This window comes from Marmota monax, unplaced genomic scaffold (genome assembly GCF_021218885.2).
Source record: "Marmota monax isolate L192 unplaced genomic scaffold, Marmota_monax_Labrador192_F-V1.1 WCK01_AAM20220418_F8-fsc00006, whole genome shotgun sequence".
In the NCBI taxonomy this organism is placed as follows: Eukaryota; Metazoa; Chordata; class Mammalia; order Rodentia; family Sciuridae; genus Marmota; species Marmota monax.
This window is the reverse complement of record NW_026693712.1, coordinates 25,846,722-25,864,312: the sequence shown is the minus strand read 5'-3', so window position 1 is coordinate 25,864,312 and position 17,591 is coordinate 25,846,722. Positions and strand designations below refer to the sequence as shown.

The 17,591-nt window shown below is 38.3% G+C and overlaps 1 protein-coding gene across 2 annotated transcripts in view; it reads right to left on the bottom strand.

Moving 5' to 3' along the window:
* Nucleotides 1-4,511: 4,511 nt before the first annotated feature.
* Efna5 (ephrin A5) overlaps nucleotides 4,512-17,591 on the bottom strand; it is a 277,162-nt gene continuing 264,082 nt past the window's right edge. The window contains exons 4-6 of one of the 2 annotated variants that reach the window (XM_046460221.2): nucleotides 15,029-15,094; nucleotides 14,526-14,606; nucleotides 4,512-8,955 (exon numbers count right to left, since the gene is read on the bottom strand). In XM_046460221.2, the coding sequence (XP_046316177.1) occupies nucleotides 8,834-8,955; nucleotides 14,526-14,606; nucleotides 15,029-15,094 (269 nt within the window). In that variant the 3' untranslated portion in view covers nucleotides 4,512-8,833. The remainder of the gene's footprint in view (nucleotides 8,956-14,525; nucleotides 14,607-15,028; nucleotides 15,095-17,591) is intronic. The other variant, XM_046460222.2, reaches the window with a different exon arrangement.

Below are 17,591 nucleotides of genomic sequence, written 5' to 3'. Positions count from 1 at the left end.
AACACTGACTCACAAATAAGAAAAATTTGGGAAGTTACCCAGTGCCTTTCTCCCAATTATATTGCATTGGAAACTTCCTTAAAAAGGGAATAAACATGTCATTTGTTTTTGCATCAGATGGAGCTCTGAAGATCTTAAGAATGAAAAGTAACAGACTGGGTGGGGGGGGGGGCGGGTCTCTGTCCAAATCCTGGATCAGCTCGATTCTCCTTGTTTCTCTGGGCTACCTAAGTAAAGCAGCTCTCTTCTTTCTGTTTCTCTAGGGAAGAATGATGACAATTCTCCTTTCCAGTTAATTCTTCCCCTGCTTGTTGGAAAGAGCCATTAGTTTATGTTTTATTCTTTATGCCTGTGAGATCTTGGGATGAAATACTCTATAAGCCACAAAGCCTATTACTATTTTAAGTACCTGCATCTTCCAGGAGAAGGAACACTCTGGCTCCCTGCAGGAGAAATAAATGGAGTCAGCTTTCAGGCTGGCACACTGTCTTTAGTAAAAAATGAAGAAAGACATGGATCATCCTGTTCTGTCCACTGTAGAAAACATGTTCAGATCAGTAAAGCAGAGCACAAATTTAAGAGGAGTTACTTGTTCCACACTCTGGGCTACACATTTTTTTTTCTTTTCTTTCTTTTTCCTTTTTGGTCCAAAAGAACAAGCTCTGAACACAAAAAGGAGGGGATATCAGGGTAAGGGTAATGATAAAATGGATTTTCTAAGGTGTGTGTGGGAAGAAACTTGTTCTTTCTCTTATTGTAGTCTTGTTTCATGGCTGTGAAGGAAAGAAACTGACTGGCTACCCACATTTTGAATCATACATGCAGTTTGAGGGAGCACCTGGCACTTGTGAACGAAACAGAAGGCAAAAATATTTTGTTGTATTTTCCCATTGTACTCTCTCTTCAAGATTTCTTAAAATCCTTCCCTTTGTGTTCTTGTCAAGATTGACAAGCATCCATGTGTTACCAAATGACATGAAATTCTAGCTTGAATAATCATGACTAAAATTCAGGATATTTTGAAGCAAGTTATTGACTTGGAGAACCACCCACTAGACTGAATTCTTCTGAATTAACCTTGACTGACAGAGTCAGGGGGATGGTGCTTCTACCCTAAATGGTCATATCCATCCATGTCCCTGCTGCAGCTCTGGTGCTGGCATCTTTACCCCAGGACTGTTATGACATAAGTTGTGTAGCTAAAAAGGTCTTTCTCATTAATATTATAGAAAACTCCATGTTTAGAAATTAAACTCTGAATCAAAAAAAGCAGATGGCAAGGGAAGAAACTGAAAGAACTCTTTTTACTTGAAGCTTGTTTATCTTCATTCAGCACGGACAATAACCAATGCCACTGGCAGTGAGATGACAGGACCCATGGGATATTCAGATGGGAACAAGGGGTCATTTTTAATAAAAAAGTAATGAAATCATGTTTCATTCTCTGCATATTCTGAGTGCAGCAATCTCTAATGGAAATTGTTGAAAAGGTCATTATGTAGGAATAGGTTGAGCATGAGGCCTTTCATCCCCTTACATTTCCCCAGTTCCAAAAAGTGGCTCCAGAAATTCTACATAGAAGGTGCTTAGAAACTGCATTCTGTTTGAAAAAGAGGAGGTAGGAGACTTACCCAGAAGTAATGTGGCACCTTATGGTTTAGATATGAGGTGTGCTCCAGAAGCTCCTGTCTTAAGGCAGAAATCCACAGAGGAATCCACAGAGGTAAAGTGATTGGATTGCAAGATCTATACCATACTCAGTCCATCCTAGTTTGAATGACTGGGTAGTAACGGGGGGTGGGGCATGGCTGGAGGAGGTGAGTCACTAGGGGCATCCCTGAGAAGGGTGCATGCCTTGTTCTCCTTTCTCCTTCCCTTGGGCCCAGAGCAATGAAATTAGTCATCTACTGACTGAGATCTCTGAAACTGTGAGCCCCAAATAAACATTTCCTCCTCTAAGTTGTTCTTGTCAGGTACTTTGGTGACAGTGATGCAAAAGCTGACTAAAGCAGCATAGCAAGCCCACTGTTTTTAAGTAGATGTTATGTTTTTCTTTGTTTTGTTTTGTTTGTTCTAAAGAAACAAAAGAGATGGCTACTCATCTCTTCCCCAAACCAACTGAACCCTTGGTGATGTTCTTAACTGATTCTTTGCTGCCTTTAAATAATTGTATGAATTTACTTATCACTTGTATTTTTAAAAGGCACATAATTGATTCAAACTTATGGTTTAGAGGGTCTAGCATTACAACTCCATCTTAAATATATAGGAGCACGTTTGTATTTAAACACTTTACAACGTCATAAAGCAGAATGTATCAAACTAAAAACTGACAGAAAATATTGGCTTGATTAGCTGTTTATAATGATTTCCAGAAGTACTTATTTTCCAAGGTGAAAATTATAACGCATTTCACAGCATTTTTGCCAATGTTTTCCTGAAGGATTGGTTAGGTTATTAGCAGAACATGAATATAATCTTTGCAAACCATCTCTAAGAAACTGTTTTGCAAACAGTTCCTAATAAATTGTTAGAGTGTTAATGAATGATTTACCAGGACTATCTTGAACTTTTAAAATTACACCTAGATTATGTTGTTCATTCCTATAAGAAATACAGATCCAAAATATATATGTATATTTTATTCACCAAATGCATGAAAATCTAGACTCCACAATATCACCTCTAAGTCTTTCTAAACAACCCCTCAGACTCAAGCGTTCCAAATGCTTTGTTACCAAAGTGTGGTTCATGCAAAACTGCCCATTTCTGGTCCATCTTGTTTTCCTGTGAGAGTACACAGCAGTATTTATTGAGAACTGCCTCTTAATCAGAAGCTTACATCCATTTTCAAATCATCTTACCCTCTACTTTTGCAAGTTCTGTACTTTATCTCATTTCCCTCATCTCTGATGTAGCCTTCACCTTTACTAAGATTCTGGGCAGGTCACAATTTGGTGTAAATACAGTATCAGCTTCAGGAGCAACTATCCGATTATTCTATAATGTGGAATCTGAAATTGTCATCTTTTTATCACTTCCTCTATTTCCTTAGCGGAAAAATGATGATTTCTCTGGACCAGTATCTTCAAAATTTGTTTCAATGACACTCAGATTTTGTCTTGGGTTTTTCTCACTTTCACAGTCATCTTTGCAGCTACTAAGAAAAATTCTTCCATGCATTTTACCATACTCTTAAAGCCTACAATTTTTAACTCACCAAGATTTCCCAAGAAGCTATTAACCTAATTTTAACTATTTTAAAAATGTGATTTAACTCAAGCTTCCTAATCTTAAAATCTCCAACCTTAAAAAAATCGCTTGTTTAAACAAAAACATATATCTCCCCTATTATTTATGAACAATATAAATGCTTGAATTTTATATTTACTCTATAAATCATCACTGTTATGCTTACACATAATGTCTGTCTTATGTTGTAAACTTTGAAAGTACAGATTGTAAGCATTGCTCTGTACAGCAACTGACTGAGCACAATGTCATGATCGCTTAAATGCTTTTGATGATGATGGTGAAGATGGTAATGATCACATAATGCTGTTCTGGTCAGAAAATGTCACATAGGTAGTCCAGTATGCTTTCTTTAAAAACAATTTTTTTTTAATGTGAGTTGTTTCTCATTCTATAAAGCTGTCATTCTTCATTAGGAAAAGAAGGTTACAGTAAGTTATAATTAGTGTTTAGTGCCCTATCAAATAATTAAGTATAATAAAAAGCTCTCAATGAGTTTAATGTTAACATGGTGTAATTAAAGCCAAGTCTTGAAATGCATTAGGTGTCTATTATGTCAGATATTTGATTTTTCTTTCCTTTACAGATGAAATTCTCAAATTGTGCTTATAGCAATGTCATCATCAAAGGCAAAAACACATTACTTGAATGCAAAATGGGCTTTACGGTGTCCAAAAAGGACAGAATTCAGAAAATCAAAAAATGAACATTACTTCTACAGCCCTGTTATGTACAATAAGAAAACTGAGTCTTAAAGGTATTGTGACTTGCCCAGGGTCACACAGTGAAAAATTAATTCTTTGTTGGAAGTGAGTTATTGACGTGTGGGGTTTTGTTGAAGTGATTGTTATTATTGTTAACTATTTCTTTCTGAAGTGCAAAAGTTTGCTAGAAAAATGTTTATTTGGTCTTTTTCTTGATAGGGTGAAAAAATTTGTGAAAAGTGAAAGAATATAATTTGTGTGTAACTCCTCCCTTATTTAAGTTGTCTTAGGATGCAGGGCTTGTCAATGTGACTATTTTAAGGCTCAATACAGAGACAAGGCTGAAATCTCACCATTCTCTCAACAGAATATCTGGAATGTGCCTAGATACTTGGCCATTTTGAACCCTGCATTCTTTGAGCTTCCCAGGCCCTCTCTTGTGCATGTTGTATTATCTTTTTTGTCCACAAAGATTTTGAAAAATCAGCAGAGTACAAGTAGCCCCTGAAATAAAGGCGTCATTCAAGGAACAAAGAAGTAGAAGGAGGGATCCAATTAAAATGATGAAAATCTTTAATTTTTATTTAGGTATACTTGTACGGACACGTGTATATACAAATACAGATTGTATGGGTTTGTTTGTGTGTGGGTTTTTTTTTTTTTTTTTACATTTCTTTTACGTTTATATAATGTCAGCATTTCAAAACAGCACTCGATGAGTAAGTGCAAAGGAACTGCAAAGCAGGGCAGTACAAGCACAGGACCACACGGAGCTGGACTTCACACCCAGACGCACACACAATGAGTGGCTTCAATGGGGTGTCAAGAGTAAGCATGGAAAGTGGATTTTGACTCATGGGTAACCTCCAACATGCCAGCATCTATTAAACTGTACAGACAATGGGAGCAAGCCCATTGTAGGGAGATTTTCTCACATCCGAGCAGCTCTGAGGCAAATGCATGGGAAAAACTCAGTGATGCCAAACCAGAGACAGACCTGCCCATTCACGGCTCTGAGGGAAAATAAAATGTAGGAGGAAAGCGAGAGACAAATAATAATAATTTTAAAAAACATAAAAAGTTGAGGGAGTTGTAAGGCAAACCAGGGTGCTGGTGGAGGTGGTTTTCAAAACAAAAGCCAGTGACCACAACTTTGAGAGCAATGAATGGAAGGGAGGAGCTAAAAACTGTTTTTCTAATTTTTTGAAACTAATAAAAAATGGCTGCAGCCGTTGCTAAGGCACCGGAGAAAAACAGAGTCCCTGAAAATCTACAGGTACAGTGTGACTCTTCCTCTCACATTGTACAGAGGGAAACAGCCCCCATTTAATCTTCCTAAAGGGATTGGTTTGCAACCTTTCCTGTGCCTGAGCTGCACTTGATACCGACAAGACTTTTCCTGGGAAAAATGAAACAGTCCATGAAACAACCATAAACAGAAAACCAAACCAAAGTACAGAACCATTACTAAATTCTCCAAACCTTTTCAAACCACATGCTTAGGGTAGGGGAGGACCATAGGGCTCCAACATCAGACCTTGAAAACATTGAGGACAAGATATTGGTCAAAAAAGTCATGTTGTTCCAGGTCCCAAGATGATGGAGTCTTAAGCTTAGGTGGGTGATGACCACATGAGTCCTGTATATGGAGCAGTGTCTCAGCCATTTGTGACTTTTCTTAGTCATGTACACACTGGATGTTTCAAAGCCTCGATGCATGTTTTGTATCCTGAAAGTCTATTGTTCTCACTTACAAAAGACATAAGAATCAAATTAATACTTTATTATCAAACACTATATACAACAGAGGTTGCTAATAATACAGAATTTAAAGAACGCTTTTTTTTTTTTAATGTTTTTCTTTTCTTTCCTCTGCCACCCAAGAAAGTACAATACAAAACAATAGTCTAAACTAACACGAACTGTTACCTGGTCTATTACAGGATACACGGTATCCACTAAACAGACAGATCCTTATATCCCTGCTTCATGTTGCAAAGCCCTTGGCAACCAGGGGCAAAGGTCGCTGGGGTTTGACCAACTGGGGCTGAGGGGCAGTCATGGCTGCCCTTCAGGCTTTGAATTTTTTTTAAATTAAAAGCTGCTACAAAGTTACATGACATCCTCCTAAGCCCCCAGAGGATTGTAACACCACTACAAAAGGCCACCAGCGTTTTTTTGGACAAGATGAAAACTGTCTGATACCAATCATCTTCTTGAAAACTCCACGCAAGTGCATTAGCTATGATTATGTCATTTATAGGTTGAGAAGCATATTGTCTACTGGTGTGGAAAGTCTTGCTAATTTTTTTTAAAACTTAATTTGTGGTGGCACAATAGTGAAGTAAAAGGGTCTAATTTCCCTGTGAAAAATGAAAGACAATGGCAGAGAGGGCCATGAGTAATTATTTCATTATTTGTTAGAGACAAATGCTAGAAAAACCACAGAAGTCACCATTTCTAAAATGAAATTAGCACTGCTAATGTAGTTATGACTAACTGGAATTATTACAGGATTGTTTGATTTCCTCGGCTATAGAACATGCAGTATTATTTTCGTTCTGCCTATTGATCCATTTTAAAAGGTATCTTTTTTTCCCCCTACCCAAATCCCACTGGACCAACAAGCCTGTAACTATTAATAAAAAGAATAGGATTTCTGGACACTACTGAGAGTATTGAGCATATAAATAGCTAAAGGAAAAAGGAATTGAATGCTGTGGACTTTTGTTTCAATGAAATAGTGGGTGCCTTCTGTGATAAGACTCTGCCACTCCAGAGAAGTTCCTGATATTGGGGAGAAGGGTTGATTGTATCTGCGAAGCTGGCAACCCCACTCACAAAGTTCCAAGTGAGAACAGACTCAGCAGTAACATCCACTCCAAACCATCAGGTAAGCCCAGATTACATTTCAACATGTGTACAACTCTCTAGGGTGCAGTACATTTACAGCTGCCTTTCATTCACATGTTTTTTCAATTCAAAACTACTCACAATTCTAAGCAAATTCCCATTCATGAAGTCCGTCCATAACATGACCCCCCTTTTTTTACATATACATTTTAAAAAACGAATATATAAAAATCCTTATTTTGCTGGAATGCTCTCAAATTTTTCACATTTTACATGATCATTGCATTTATTGACTTGCTTAATTATTTTGAAAGGCATGGTTTCTATTGACATGTCGTGCAATAGCATAAAAGGCTAGATCACTTTTCCATTGGTCTGACACTTCTCCCTGTCTAGGCTTTGGAGTTTAAAGTTCATGACAGTCCCACCAGTAGAAACCCCAAGGCTCACATTTCCTGGTAATCAACTGGAAACGTCCCCTGTTGGCCATGCTAAGATTCCTTAAACAGGGTCATCCTGTGTTTATTCTCCTTCTGCCCCACCCCCACAATGAAACAAGATAGCCCCCATATTTCTAAATGTATCAAGGGATACCACTTTTTCTCACAAGTTTAAATAGGACAAGCATATATACTCACTCTCAGCATAAAGTATATCTAAATAATGTATTTTCTATTCTAGTGGATTTTTAAAAAAATATTTTGTTAAAGTCTTTGGGACTCCATCTTGTTTATCTCCCACAGATAAACACGTGTTCCCCCTACGCTTTAGGCTGTGTCAGAAAGGGAAAGAATATAAAATCAATGCTTGAATTCTTTTATTCCAAACTTTGGAATTTTTATTCCAAATTTCCCTTTAGCCCTCCCAAGTAGTGCTGACTGACTCTCCTGGTGACAGGGGTTTTTTTGTCTGAGCCCCCTGCAGTTGTGGAGTGTGGAGCAAAACGTGGGCATTGGGGTGGGAGTCGGGAAAAGGCCACAGCACACTGGCGCTCCAGCAAAGCCAAATCACATCTCCTCTGGCCACTGACATCCTTTCCTTGGTACATATCATCCCCCAGAGGAGCAGCCAAAGCTATTCCACTCTGCAATCATCAACCCTGGCTTGTCAGCCTTGGGGAAGGTCACTTTATTCATAAAAATGCCTCTTTGAGTTTCTAAAAAAAAAAAAAAAAAAAAAAGTTGTAGCACCATGGTGATCTTTATTCAAAGGAAAAAAAAAAAAAAAAAGATCTGGTGTGCACTGCCCAGTCACCAAAAAAATTAGAGGCACTCACACATACACACCCCCACCAAACATAGTTTGCTCTGTTTTCACACTTGCTCTGTATTAGCATTCCTGCACCCAACTCGCCTCCTGGAAAAAAAAGGCTTCTTTTACAGAATACAAGTTTTGCTGTCAAGAATGCTTTAAGACAGTCATATTTTAAAAAAACCCAGTGTCTCAACCTTTTAGAAGCCTGTTCATTTATATACTCCTAGAGGAAATGGTGTAATATTATATCTATTCTTAATACCTCCCCTCTGGACCTGACATGGTGACATGATGCCCTGCATGATCATCTTACAGTCCTGAATGAGAAGGCATAAATATTGTATAGGAGAGTGAAACCCTCCCGGGCCTGGCCATCACTGGCTGCATCTGCCACTATTCTTCCTTGTCCATATACCATCCACACAGTGTGCTAACGGAAGTGAGCTCTTAGAGGAGAATGCACAGGAGCTGACGAACCACTGGTGTCACTACGACAATTTGGCATTTTCACCTGGAGTCCATTTAATTTGGAAGGGGTGAGAGAAGTCAAGGGCAAGGGCTGGGGATGGAGTGAGGGAGGCAGCAACTAGTTTATTCAGTCCCCCCAACCCCAAGTTGTTGTTTAGGATTCAGACTGAAGGAAAGAAAACAAAAATCTGACATCTGCCAAAAACCAATAACAAGTCCCTTCTTAGGATGAGCAGTTAGGTGGATCTCTGGTGTTCCAAGACCCTGATGTTTTCTGTGACAGGTGACGGGAGGAGACTGTGCTATAATGTCAAAAGCATCGCCAGGAGGAACAGTAGGATTGCCAAAAGGCGGCTGGGTATCCTTGGTGTTTGTGCCGCGTTCTCGCCGCGGGATGGCTCGGCTGACTCATGTACGGTGTCATCTGTTCAAATAGAAAGCACACATTCCAATGAGATTTCACATCCTTAATAACTCTCTTGCAGCAGCCTGCTGTTAACAGACCTCACCACCCTCTGCAAAGTAGGGTAATGAACCTTGTGCCACCATTGACTTTCATGTCTGCATAATCACTCATTATTTACAGCAAACAAAGGAGAGGCAGAGAAAATTGGACTTTCTTGGCAATATTAATACTTTCCTTTAAAACTGAGGGGAGAAATTGTGCATACACTATAACCTTCACTATGTGAGTTACTTTGGTTTGCTAGCAGTCAGACTTGTCTTGCACAAACTTGAAATACCCAATATATGTTTTAAATCTAAGATGCCACAGGGAGGAAAGTAACGTGTTGGAGAGCGTAGGGGAAAGAGGCAGTTATGTTGGCATATTAGTGGTTAACCAGAATGGGCTGTTCATTTTCCTCTCTTTAGTCATTTCATAGGATTAGTGTTGAATGCTTTGTTGGCGGGTGCCTAGGTGAATTTTCAAATATAAAAAATTAAATACCAAAACAACAGCATTTAAAATAAACTATATGTAATGCCCAGTAAACTTCAATAAACTGGTACCCACTGGTTTTCCTTCAATTAGGAATCAATTATGCTACTATTTCCATTATTGGCCCTGTATCTCCAGGATTAAATTACTTGAACTTGACTATTTTTATTTTTATCAGGCTGAAGCTTGGCACATAAATTATCAGCATGGATGCAAATTTTCTTCTAAATAAAATGGATTAAGTGAGTTAAGCTTCTTTTATTTAGCTATAAAGTGTTCTACGAGGCTGCCTCTGACTTTGGATAGCCTCCCTGATCTGCATGATTAACAGGCTTAACTTTGAAATGGGAACTTTGCAGTAATTAGTGCCCAAAGATAGATGGAGGCTTGCCCATGAGCGAGCCGTGCTATTTTGTAGCATGGCCCATCTTCTTCCTTCCACCTGGTCTCACTTGTGCTTTTAGACTAAATGACCTCTGAATGACTTGCTCCTGGGGCCAATAGTGGTCCTCTGTGCAGATTTTCAGCATCCTGTAGGAGCTCAGCAATTGCCAACTGGGATTCACTCAGTGGTCAGAGAGAATGATAGGTAATAAGTGAGACCCTAGTGTGACTATTCCCAATTATGTAGATCTCAAAAGATAATCCCCAAGTATCCCTGAAAGGCTCACCTTGAGCCCCTTAACGGGTTAACTATCCATTATTTTAAATTCATTTATATTTTCCTACTACATGACACATCACAATAAGGACACTTTTTCTTGCTGGGCAGAGTCACAATCACAATGGATGTCTCTGCTCATCACATCCATTCCTCATGTAAACTAAGAAAGACGTTTTCTCAGCTGGGCATCTTTTGCCCCTAGCTCTCTGATCACATTAGCCTGTCCTCATATAGATGCTGCTGCATCTAACATGCTCCCCTTTCCTGGACCTTAGAAAACCTAGATGGAGTGGTTTTAGCTTAGGAAAATGTTAGGAAGCAAGAATGGGAAGATGAAGAGAAAAATGTGTGTAGTCCTGAACAGGATAGCCAAGTACTTGCAGACCCTCCTTTTCTTCGCTCTTTTTCAGCCTTGCAAATGTATTTTGCAGTTAATAGGGGGTAGAAGACCCTTAATATCCCTGGAATTAAAATTCAAATAACTTCCCCAAGAGCACCAAAATGGTGTCAATCAAAACAATGGAGTACTGCAAGAACTATAAACCCGGAGGATTCCATAGAACTTTTTCTTTTTTTTTCTTTCTTTCTTTCTTTTTTCTTTTTTTTTTTTTTTTACTAATGTACTGGAGATTGAACCCAGAGGCATTCTACCACTAAGTTATATCCCCAGCCCTTTTAACTTTTAAATTTTGAGACAAGGTCTTGCTAAGTTGCTGAGGCTGCCCTCAAACTTGTGATCCTTCTGCCTCAGCCTCCCGAGTTGCTGGGATTATAGGTGTGTGCCACCACACCCACTCAGAGTTCATTTAAAAATATTGTTTATATTTATACACCTGAAATTATATGTGTTCTTCTCCACATTATTCTTACTAACACATTACCTAATCTCTGCATAGTTTGGAACCAAAGCAGCTCTTATGTACTCAGTGTGAGCATGAAGGTGACCCTTTCACTGCTTCCTGTCCCTTCCAGGTCCTCAGCAAAGCCTAGTCATTACTTGAGGCCCACTCAGCACAAGACATGGTAAAAGGGCCTCACAGGAAAATTGAGAGGAAGGCTTTCATGTTTCATCTAAAGTGAAGCATGAGGCTTAATGTGCCTTTCAGTCCTCTCATCACGGACAATCTGTGGACTTAGCCCTTTTATAAGCAACCAATGAATGTATACCATCCTGTCCCGAAAAGGGGAAAACCCATTTTCTTGGGGCATCATGATTCTTTTCTTATTCCTGCAACATGATGTTCTGCAGTGAAGATTCTACAAAGCATCCTTTGATTAAAATAGAGGCTCAATGATGGGATACTCTATGGCTCCAAAGGGTGAAATGAGAAACTGGCTATCCTTTGGGTAAATTGGAGCAATTTTAGAATTCTAAGGAAGAATTCATAAGCAAAATCTATCCTAATGGAAATTATACCTAATTTCTAAATGTAGGAGAATTTCTAACATATAACAGTGAGCATTATTTGGAAGAAGAAAATCTCTTCAGAAGCCAAATCAAATCTTGTCTCCTGGCTACAGGATTCCACCACACAGGGGTTTCAATGGTTAACTGAGAGAACACTAGCGATATTTTGGAGCATGTAATGTGGCATATGTCTGCCCTGAGATCATCCTGCATCCCTGATGATAGGAAACTGGCAGGCAAAGTGTTGCAAGCAAACAACAAAGACAAATACATTCCAAAGATAGGTGAATTAGTACATATTGTTGAGAACATGCAGTGGAATCCTTTCAGACTTGCTGGATTCAGAAAGCCTGCATCAACATCCGGGGGGTGAACATCCATTCGCTCAACCAGTTTACACAGTGGTGAATTGCCCTGAGGCTGAATTTTGTAAGGTATAAGGTTACACCCTCAAATTTGTTATTGTATTCATACTACCAAGGACTGTGGCTCAACCTTTTCTCACCTTTTTAATGAAGATGCTTACTGGCAAGCCCTTAAATACAGTTACAACTATCTCAAGGAACTGCAAGCATACCTACACTGTACATCCCAGCACCCAAGCGTGTGTATGCGCATGCACACACTCTCTCAACTATACTCTTAAATGTTTACAAACTTTCATCAGTTACATGCTTATAGATTTGAAGCTGTTAAAAATTTTGAATGATCACTGAAAACTTATTTCCCTGAATTCTGACAGTGAAATATGCTCATGTATGAAAGTGTCTTAATGTCTCACATGTTATCATTAGTCGAATTCAAAGGTAATTTTCCTAATAGCAGAATAGTCCTCAGTATACCTCTTCTTTACCAGAGAAAAGCATGCAGTATGTGGGTTTCTAAACAGCCTCTTGCTCTCTAAATAGGCAATGTCAGTTTACCTGGAAATGACATGATGGTAAAGATATGTCTTTATTCTGCATGTGTATCAAGAAACAATCCCAGGCAACTTTTATTTATAACATGCCTAACTCTTCTAGTTACCTTTATTCTTATTACCAAACTCAGGAGAGCAAAATCTTCCTTATGAACATCTATACCTCTAGAAATGATAAAGAATAATAATTTTATTTACATATGTATATATTGGAGCCAAGAGATCTGAATATGAAACAATCTAACTAGCTGTGTGGCCTGGACAGGTCTTCTCAGTCATAAGAGAAACAATGTAGACTTTATAGTTTTTTTTTAAAAAAGAAATAATTTATTTGTTGTATTGGGATTGAACGCAGGGGTACTTTACCACTGAGCTACATCCCCAGCCCATTTTTATTTTCAGACAGGGTCTTGTTAAGTTGCCCAGGCTAGCCTCACATTTGCAGTCCTCCTACCTAAGCCTCCCAAGTAGCTGGGGTCACAGGTGTGTGCCATGACACCCAGTAACTCTATATTCTTTAAGATATCCCATTTGACTTGCAGCTCCTATGATGGCCCACGTCCTTGAGCTTGTGAGGAGACTGGTACCTTGAAAGTCACAGTAATGCTTCCAGATTTCTAGGACACAATTAAAATGTCTCTGCGTCAGCACTCATTCCTTGCAACTTTCTAAAGCAGCTAACTGATCCCTGGGGAGCCACTAAGACCTCTCAAAGATCATTGTACACACCTCTTGTTTGTGCTTTGGGTTAGATGCCTGCCTTAGAAAAACAAGAATGCTTGGGGGGAAAAAAAACCCTAACTCTTCCTGTCAGTTACAATGTGAAAGCTATTGTATGTCCTGAGGCACTGCATTTACTCAGGGTAAGTTTCCCTAAGGCTCATTGACTGTGTTATCCCAGTAACAATACTCAGTGGATAAAGTGGACCTGAGGCTCCTTTAATTTCTATAACAATAAGAAAAAAAAAAAAAGTCTTACCACAAAAAATACAAAAAACAAACAAGAAAAAAAATCTCCATTTGCATAAGGGGACTCAAATCTCTTTGTGAAGTGGAAATAGTTTTATTTCCCTTCAGCTTTGAGATGATGGGAGATGGGTAAAGAAAGGCATCATGATCTTCAGCAGGAGAGGGGAGGAAAAGATACTACTATATGGAAAGGACAGCAATGAGCTGGGAATAGAGGGCCACTACCTTTCATAAAGAATCTCGCTGCATTTGATGGCCAAATTGAATTTATAACCAAATGGATAGTTTATAGGTTTACATTATCAACAGTATACTACAGCGTAAATACTTAAATGAGAGTTCTTGTGGGCTTTATTTTCTTTCACAGGGCTGGGATAGTTTGAAACTGTGAAACTGAGTACTAGAAAAAATTTATCTTTAAGTCTTATTTTGCCTCAGCAATCAAAGATCATATTTGGCTCAACAGGCTACGGTGTACATTTATGAGAGCAGCAGGTGTGTGAATCTGTGGTGGAAACATGATTATACTTCTCCAGACAAATGCTATTGACAACAACAGCACAAACAATATTGGAATAAAATGAAGTTTTTTAGATCAGTTTCATGAGGTATGTGATTTTCTAGGGAAAACTAAATATGCTGAATTGGTTGCTCTTTTGTTCAATAGTCCTACTACTTTTAGCCACAGATTTGGATATCAAAATGAAAATTTTATAAACACATACAATGGAAATGTTTTTTGTCTTATATGAAAACAGATTCTTTAATATTCACAGTGATTCACCAGCATGCTCTGAGGATATGGCAAAAGGCAGTGAGATTTTAGCATTCTGATGGGGCTTCATATTAGGATACTGCATTAAATAAAACCCATGTCCAAAAAAGAAAAGCCATATTTAATCTAACATGCATTACACAAAGATAACTGGAGGAATGAAGTAGAATATAAGTAATATTAGCATTGCTAGCAATGGGCAAAAGCAAAACAATCGTAACATGCAAACATGCAGAGAGGAAGAAAGGAAAAAAAAAAAGGGCTGAAGCACCGGAGAGATAGATGCATTTGTTAAAAGAGATTCTCTAAGCATACTAACCTGCTGGTTCTAATGAATTTTCTACTTTGTCGTTAACATCGAAAACACGATCATGAACACCTATAGTTTTCATACAGCTATCTATAACAAAAATAGAGATAACAGCCAAATATGTTAGTGAAGATACCCTTAAACTCCCATTTCTCTTTTTTTTTCTTTCTCTCTATTTTTCCTTTTATTTATGTCAAGATTGTTTTACAATCAATGGCATGTATCGGAATGCCAATATTGTTCCCATTAGCTGTGCACGTACAACAATCTAAGAAACAACAAGTTAGCAACTGCTGTGTACTTAAATAAAAGCATCATGAAGAATGATGAGAAAAAATATGATGAAAACTAAAACATGGATGTTGATATACGAAACAGATACCACACGAGATTTAACAGTAAAAAAAAAAAAAAAAAGAAAAAGAAAAAAAACTTTTACCGCCGTGAACCAGACCACACGATAAAGCATGCGCAGTGAAGGCACCCTCTGAAGCTCAATCTAGGGAACTTACTTGTTGGTCTCACAAAGACTTTGAGTTTTAGGCAGGACCTTCTTCCATTATCTGGGATTGCAGAGGCTGTGGTGAGAGAGGGCAAGAGAGAGAGGAGACAACGACAACTGATTACTTACAACAAATCATACTTTTCAGATGGATCTAACTGCTACAGAGGAGTCTACTTTCACATCCCACATTTCAATACAATAAAGAATCATGCAAGAATGTGGGTCATCTATGAAAAAATATTTTGGACTTTCATTTCAAAGGCATTTCCATTTAACTTGATCTGTTATGAATTTTCTCTAAATCAAAAGGATAATACCGGAGCCCTCTTGCTTTAGGGGCTACTCCTCCTCAGCTGCAGGAAGAGAGGCCCACCAGAGGCTGGGGGTGAAAGTGCTGGCAAAAACCAGTATCGGATAGTCAGAAAGGCAGACTTAAACATGACCAATTTCTGTTGGGGAAAGCAGAGCTTTGTCTGTCCTGAAAGCTTGTCTGTCAGTGCTTTGCAGGTAATTCAATTAGAGGTTTTACTCAGAACTTGGCTCCACTTTCTATATGACTAACCCAAGCCCAGCAACTTCCATCATGCTATTATAAGTACAATATGCTATTGAGAAAGTACTATGTTGCAACGGCACATTTATTTTTTAAAAAGTGTGCAACAGAGAAGGATGGAATTAATAAAGTGGACTTACCAAAACATGACAACATGTTTCAAGTTATAAATCATTTGAGGAAGAAACTTTCTTCTCCTCTTCAAGATAATAAGATTGTAAACTTTCTCTGGGTTTGAAAGATTATCTCCCTGCAGTACTCACAGCTGAATGTCAAAGGGATTTCCAGGGGTGGCAAGACCCTTAACAACCACATGTGTTTACTAATGCATTCTAGAAATGACATAAATTACTGAAATGAGTGCTGCATACTTTCCTCCCTATGTGCTTGCTTCAAGTGGTTTCTTTGTTCCGAAAAGGCAGATGACATCAATCAAAACACACATGGCTTAAAATTAGTGTGGTAATAGCTAAAGTGACAAAGAGAGGGCCAGCGCTGTCTTCTCTCTTTTTATTTTTATGGTATTCTTCATGGGGAAGCCCAGAAAACAAATGAACACAAAAGTTTACTTTGCAGGTAAGAGGATTCAAGATGTAAATTCCAAACCAATTTTACATGAATTTCCTCATGGAACTACAGATCCATGAAACCATGCTATAGGAAAACTTATAAATTAAGGACCTAAAACCTCAAGCTGTAAAGGACCCCCAGTGTCACTATTCAACACCTGTTGAAACTCTTTATTTTAGGACAAAAGTATGGAGAAAAGATGTTTTCCACCCTCCCCACCTCCTCTGGATCCTCTGACAAGCAGTTAAGAAGTGCTAACAGCTGGCTTTGCTGTAGGCTTTCATTAAATCAAAGTCGGAAAAACTCCCTCTACTGACATTTACAGTAACTAGTGTGTTATTTAGGGCACAATATTTGCACTCTGTGGTTTGATCCAGGAAATGGTGTCCTTCCTGTGGACCCCAACTGCAAATGTGCATGTCACAAACACAGTGCACATAGGTGACTCCAATTCATTAAGAAAACCATGGGTTCTTAAATGACTACATGTCTTACTCACGAGAGGTAGTGTGGAAAAGCAAAATATGGATATTTGCACTGCTGTTCTATAGGTTTTTGAGTGCAGAGGAACTCATTTTAAGCTTCTGAACTTGATTCACCATAAATAGCTGATTTTACACGATATTGCAAGATAAATAGGCTCAAAGCAGGATTAACTGTTTAACTGCTTTTGTGAAGAGCTTTTTGGATTTAGTACTGGTCTTTCAGATTTCTCTTAAGTAGAAATAAACCCAGGACATAAAAATTATTGTAGGTTGTATTGGAATAACTAAATAGTAGCAATTGATGAGACATCCAGGAAAAAACTAAAGAATTCTCTCACCAGCTCATAAGGAGGGACATGAGCCTTTGCTACTAGATAAATTACATTCCCAAATTATCAGATATGTTTTACATAAAATGTAAAACAGAAACCTCTCTTCCCTACCAATCTTCCTACTATTATTTCCTAACACCAGAAAAGCTGAGACAATGGTAGTGTGATCGATGATTCATGATACTGTTTGACTATAGCATTCTAATCCTTAGAAAAATTTATGAGCAAAGACTATTAACATACAACTGGTATGTGAGTGCATGTACAGACTACGTTAACATGGATTGACTCCACAATCTCTGCTCATGAGATTGTGTGCTCATGCCCTGAACACCAAGCCCTCAGAGCCAAATTGAGAAGCATGCTTTGTTAGGTCAGTGTAACTTTAGTTCCTTACATACCACATCTAAAAACAAAACCAAAAATATTTAAAAAGATAAAAAAAAATTCCATATTGCGGAAGATCCTTTTATCCATATCCTTTTATCCATTTCTTACACAAGGTTTTAGAATGTGAGCATGCAGCTTCACCACATGTTCAAGCTCTGTTCACCCCATCCGACTTAGCTGATGGTGCAGGATGACTTTATGTCACTTGAAATACAGAGGACTAATTATCAGTAATATTTG